This window comes from Cariama cristata, unplaced genomic scaffold (assembly GCF_000690535.1).
Source record: "Cariama cristata isolate BGI_N322 unplaced genomic scaffold, ASM69053v1 scaffold1800, whole genome shotgun sequence".
NCBI classification, from domain to species: Eukaryota; Metazoa; Chordata; class Aves; order Cariamiformes; family Cariamidae; genus Cariama; species Cariama cristata.
The window spans coordinates 66,211-72,210 of record NW_009595050.1 but is presented as its reverse complement, the minus strand read 5'-3'; the positions used below and the strand labels follow the sequence as shown (position 1 = coordinate 72,210).

Sequence of the window (6,000 nt, the reverse complement as noted above, 5' to 3'; positions counted from 1 at the left end):
TAGCATTTGTGACAAAACCATTGTTCAGAATTAAACAGCATTTCCATCCAGGTTTTATTTTTCTATGCTTATAGAAAGAAAGTGTGTATCTATAGACGATACATTTTTGCAAACCATTCACATTCTAATTTTGACTTCTTAAAATTAAGGCATTACTGGGACAGTAAGAAAGCCCAGTCTCTGATGGTTACTATTTGGCTACATGAGGCTTTGCAAGAATGATAATTACCTCAAGAATGTTACATCAGTTGAACTCCGGTCTCATAGTAACAGGATTGTGTCACATTGATTTTGACAGTGTTTTGGAGACTCTAAGGTTTGTTAATAATTCCAACTGTTTTCATATGTTTGTCAGCTAACTGGTGTTTCACTTCTACAGGGGCTTACAAATCATGTCATCAGGTTTCAATTACAACATTTACATGCATTTTTATTTGCATTTCATTCAACTTGAACAATGAAAATGTATAGACATTCAAAATCTAGGCACTAAACACCAAGTTAACAGCATTGCAGAGGAATAATTTAATTATTTCCTCTGAAGTTAGATTTTCCTGAGACAATCATATTAATATTAAAGTTTTGCTGTTTGCTGTTAAAAAAAACCCCTAAATTGCAGCCCAGCACAATGAAAAAGTTCATTTTCAAGTGGAGCATCAGGAACTCATGAAGGAAGGACAGGATCTGCCAAGTGCTTTTATACAATAGTCAGTTATAGGACGGCTAGGAGTTCTAGTATTAAACAACCCCCCAAATGCCTAAAAAACTTCCTCTGTAAGAACCATGAGAAAAATTTCCAGAAATACTACCAGATTTTTTTAAAGTCTGTGCTTAAAAATTAACATTCTTTAACTGCTTTTTCTTTAGTCCTTTCCTAACTGCCATGCTGTAATTGCTTGGTAGGACTTTTCTCCCTTTCTGAAGCGTCATTTAAAATTCACATACAGAATGCGTGCCCTATCAGCTAAGTTTCATTTTCAGAGAACAAATCACTGTACCCCTGCATGAGAGCTCCCCACAGAAAAGCCAGGATGTGCTTGTGGTTCGAAGGATCAACAGAAATTTATGTCAGCTTCATGAAAACATAATACAAAAGACTCATCTTGCCATGTTGACATTAACTTATAAAACAAGGATACAGCATAAAAACCAGCTAATGCTAATTAGAGCAGAAATTCTTCACTTATACTGCTGTAAAAATGCATAAAGCGTAAACTATGTGAGAGTATGCCAAATTTTATTCGTATTTTTACATATAAAGATGATTCCCGAAAATTCATTAAATACACCAGTGAGACTGTTATTTGAGTGGATTCTCCTATTATCCGTGTTCATTGGCTATCCCATTATAGTAGGTCTTTTTTTTAAGGAGCAATGTCTTCTGTAAAACTGTGTGCAATTAGAATAACATTTTTGTGCTCAAAATACAACTTCAGTGTTTCAAAGAGGTGTTTATTCCAGATACAGAATGACTGTTTGCTTTAGAGGTGCACCTGGTGTGCTCATCTTCATTGTATAGTCAGTCTATTTTATCAAGGAAGTCTGAGGTACAAAAGCTAAATATTTTTTATTGTTTTATACTTTTAATGTTATAAAAATAAAGTACCAACATAATTTCATTTACAACAGGAAAAAAAGCAGCCGTGTTATACTTGGCTCAAAGTCAATGTCTATAGAAAGAAGTTTCCATTTAACTAAGCTAAAAAAACCCAACCCCAAGAACCCTCAGTTCATTAAACATGAGGTTCTCTGGTTTTCTTTTATATTCACCATAGCATTATCTTTAAAGTATAACCTCCCTTTTGAAATGCACTTTTTCTAGTTATTTCCTGACTCGTGGTTTTAGATCATCCATTCTACACTGTCATGTTACCACACAGAATTATGATATACAAGACTCCAGCTATTTAACATAGACACCAAAGTGATGAATCTCAGGCTTTAAGAATATAACGCACCCAGTATGCCCAAGCAAAGTCCTTGCAGGTCTCAAGGAACATCAAAGCACTGGTTGGTGTTTTGTGCTGTACAGTGAACGTAAATGGACAAGAAATGTTTACTCAGTAATAGGTTATTGAAAAAAAAAAAACCCAAACAAAACATCCACTGAATTCTAATACATACAAGCCTTCATGGTTGCTCCTAATGGAAGTTTTCATTATGAAATACCGATTTGAAATGTTAAGACACTCGCTGCGTAAAAAAATAGGTTTCTTCTAAAAATGTGCTGGATCCTTCCAAGTCACACCCAGGGTTTCCATCCAGGAAAGAGTCGGCTCAGATTTTTTGGGTCCATGGCCTGCTGGATGAGGAGGTTCACCTGCCCTCCCACACTGAGCACTGTGCCCTCCTCAACACCTTTCAGCTTCTCCTGCAGTCTCATCAGAACACGCTCAGCCACTTTGTTAAAACTCTGGTCATCGCTGCTGGCAGAATAAAAAAAAAACAAACACGCATGCTAGATAGGGATCCTGAGCAACATGAGAAATATTCCGTAAGGAAAACTGTAAAGCAAGGCAATGCTGCAGTAGGTGGATGATAAGAAAAAAATCTTGCACCTGGCTTTTCTTTTACATTCCTGTGGATCAGTATTGAGTGTAGCGCTCATGTCAGCCTCATCCTCCGGTCTCTGCTGCAAATACAAAGCTTTCAAGGGGTTCATGGTCCAGTCGAAAAGGGGATCGTAGAGCAGCACCTACACAGTAAATAAACCTCTATTTAATTTAGACTATTCCTTACAACTAGTTCAGTGCCCTAGCAGGAAGAGAAACACACAACCGGTAACACTCATGCTAACCACAAAATTAGGAGTGTGGTTTTTTTTTAAAATCCAACAGAATTAGGCTCAATTGCTTAGCAGACAATCCGACAGTAAAACTGCATCTGACTTTTTACAGCTATTTGCATTGTTCATACTTGACTCAGTTTTGCCACTCAGTCCCATCTCAGCAATGAAGAGGTCATTTTTTAATACACTTCTAGGACTAAATATCATCGTTAGTTTTTAATGCATAGTACAAGCTGCTTTTAAAAATTACTTTAATTCTTTTCTTTGTGAGTTATGCAAAGAGGACTTATTCAATCGGCGCTACTCATGATAGGAATGTGGCACTATGGTAGAAGCGTTGAGATAGTGAAGAGGGAAAACTGCATATGCCTGAAATGAATAGTTCCCATAGAAAATGCAAACTGGTCAGAATTTTATTGAAGATTACATGAATTAACATATCTGGCCAACACTACTACATTCAAATTCAACAACAGAAAAAAAACCCCCTACATGAGTATTTGGTATAGTAATGCACATGAAGACAAAGACAAGAAACTGAAGCTATTCTGGCAGGTTGCTATCAGGAAGAATGAAAAAATGCTTACCTCTACAATAGTCAGCAAAGCTTCTTGAGAATTTCTCATAACAGCCATTGTTTTCTCACAGCATCTAGAAAATATTTTATTGTATTTTTAGGTTCTTTTTGGTAAAACAGAATGGTATTGTCATCATTTAAATAACAGATATTTGTACCTTTCTTAAAGGTTAACTTGTAATATATGAGTAACTTCTTTGATACTTCCATTTTGGAAAAAAAAGAAAGAAATTTAGAAATGTAGGACCAGAAGGAGACTGGGTAGTTCACTGATTATATTCCCTATGGGAAAGAGATCACCTGTTTCGCTGTCTGGAATGTTTCTATATGCAGAATTAACCACTGAGTTAACACTCATCGTTGAGGTATGCCGCGATGGCCAAGTTGCTTGGCTGGATGAGGTGCTGTGTGCCAGAGGTGCTCTGCAACACATCGGAAAATCTTGGTAGGGTTCCTTTACATGAAACGAGCAGATCCAGTAGTCAGACATTAAGCTATTTCTGAAATCTCTCCCATGAGTTTAGATACAGAAGTGGTTGCCTATATTCACTCCCAAGCAAACTAAGCTTGTGGAAGGAATACGACACTTTCCTGATGGGACAGGTACTCCAGTGAAAGAGGGATTCAGCCTCCTGTCTACTTCAGGATGAGAACATGCACAAAGAAAGTTAACTGACTTCATTCGCTTACACCTATTAATTACAAGTCAGGCTGGCTGAGACAGAAACAGTATCTGCACCAATGCCGTTTATTTACTTCAGCTGGAGCCAAACAATTCATGGTTTTCTGTGTCATGGGACAAAAGTTTCAGAACTAACTGTGAATGTGACAGTGTCACGTTTAGAAGTGGCAGTGACTGTTCCTTCACGGGACAGGTGTATTAGGAACTACTTATTAATGTTAATTGCTACCTTACCAAGACAACACTTACACTGTGTATTTTTTTAAAGACATGAAATTTGGGGTTTGCAAGTACTATGTTCATGAACATCATGAAAGTCTTAAATGAGAGAAATTTCCTGCTTTTTAGGGCTCTCTTGGGTCATTCACAGGAGATAGGATGGAGGTTGGCAGAAACTCAGCCCTTTTGAGATTATTCTGTTTCGCAGCTCAAAGCTATTATGGGATTTTTATTTTGCACTTGCAAAGCACTATCAAATATATGATCCAAAAGAGGAAAAAGACTGCAAATTACTTGCATAGAACTGAACAGAAATAAAAGACAGAACAAAATGATTCAAAGAAATTTAACAGCTGTGAATATATAGTATAGCTCCGAAAGAAACGCATAGTTGTGAAGGAAAAAAATCTAGCAGTCTAAATCAAGGGATGAAATTTAGCTGTGGAGCTTTTGGAAGCACTAAGCCATCCCAGAATTCCACAAGAGGGTGACAATAACCCCTTAGTTCGTGAGGAGTATGAAAAGCTGGGCAACAATAATGAACTTGTAATTAGTTATATAAATAAGAGCGCATGAGTTAGAGGACAGCATTTATGTTTGGATATTAGCAGCAGAAATCTGAGTCTCCTCTCAAGCATCAGAACTATTTAACATACAACAATCACAATGCCAGAAGTACTCAGCTGCCTCCTTACCCCTACGCAATACAGGAGCACTTACCTTCTGAAAACTCCTTCCACGCCAGTAATACCCATGCCATCTACAATGTCCCTGGTTAATCTAAATGGAACCGTCTCTGGTGTGGGAAGGATTTTACCTTGCTCAAAAGCAACCCCTAAATGAAAGGATAAAAAATGTTTTTAAAAATGTTAAAATAAAGAAAAATGAAGATTCTCTTGCCTGTCCCACTTACCTAGATCTATATGCACCAGTTCTGCCGTTTGTTCATCTATCAAGATATTCTGAACATGTCTGTCTCCAAGTCCAAGAATGTAGCCAACTAAAACAAAAAGGTAAGTGCTGAAACCATATTTACATGCCATAAAAACCAAGGAAAATTTAACAAAGAGAAGGTTATTAGAATCAGTGTAACATGGGCAGACAAATTAAAAAGTGAGAATATTTCTTCCCCCATGTATATCTATAACTCCAGTAAAGAGCAAATGCCATTCCACAAGTCCAAAAAGGAAAGGTTAACTGAATGCAATTGCAAAAAGGTTGTTCTCCTACAGATGTGTATTGTTTTATCTCCTCCACAGACTTCGTGCCCTTTTGTCTCTGTAGATAAGGTAAGCAAACAATTTCACAGCTTTCAAAAAAAAAAAAAGATAAAAAGTAAGTGCATAATAAAATTAGGGTTTGTTATAATTACTATTTTTAAGAAAACCTTTTAACTCATAGTATCATGTCATCCAGAAAACAGGACTGGACCTAATTCAGTCAATAAATCATTTGGGGCAGCTCAACTATACCTCAGTAGTTCCTGGGTGATTCTTATCTAAGTCAGTTTTAAAAATCTCCAGTGATACAAATTATAAGATCTTTCATGTAAGCCTATTTCAGTGCTTTCCTCTTCTTAAATGTAGAAAACCTCCAAACTAAATCTCCCTTGCTGCAATTTACACCTGTTACTGTTTTTCTGTTAGCTGATGGACACAGATAGCAATGGTATTTCCTACAAAAATCATTCATCTGAATTCTGCTAAACTGCAGATTTACTTTTTTTTTTTAGAA

At 36.7% G+C, this 6,000-nt stretch overlaps 1 protein-coding gene across 1 annotated transcript in view; it reads right to left on the bottom strand.

Moving 5' to 3' along the window:
- Positions 1 to 2,242: 2,242 nt before the first annotated feature.
- ATM (ATM serine/threonine kinase) overlaps positions 2,243 to 6,000 on the bottom strand; it is a 68,797-nt gene continuing 65,039 nt past the window's right edge. The window contains 5 exon segments of the mRNA XM_009700220.1: positions 2,243 to 2,423; positions 2,559 to 2,695; positions 3,376 to 3,439; positions 4,987 to 5,101; positions 5,180 to 5,266. Of these exon segments, the coding sequence (XP_009698522.1) occupies positions 2,243 to 2,423; positions 2,559 to 2,695; positions 3,376 to 3,439; positions 4,987 to 5,101; positions 5,180 to 5,266 (584 nt within the window).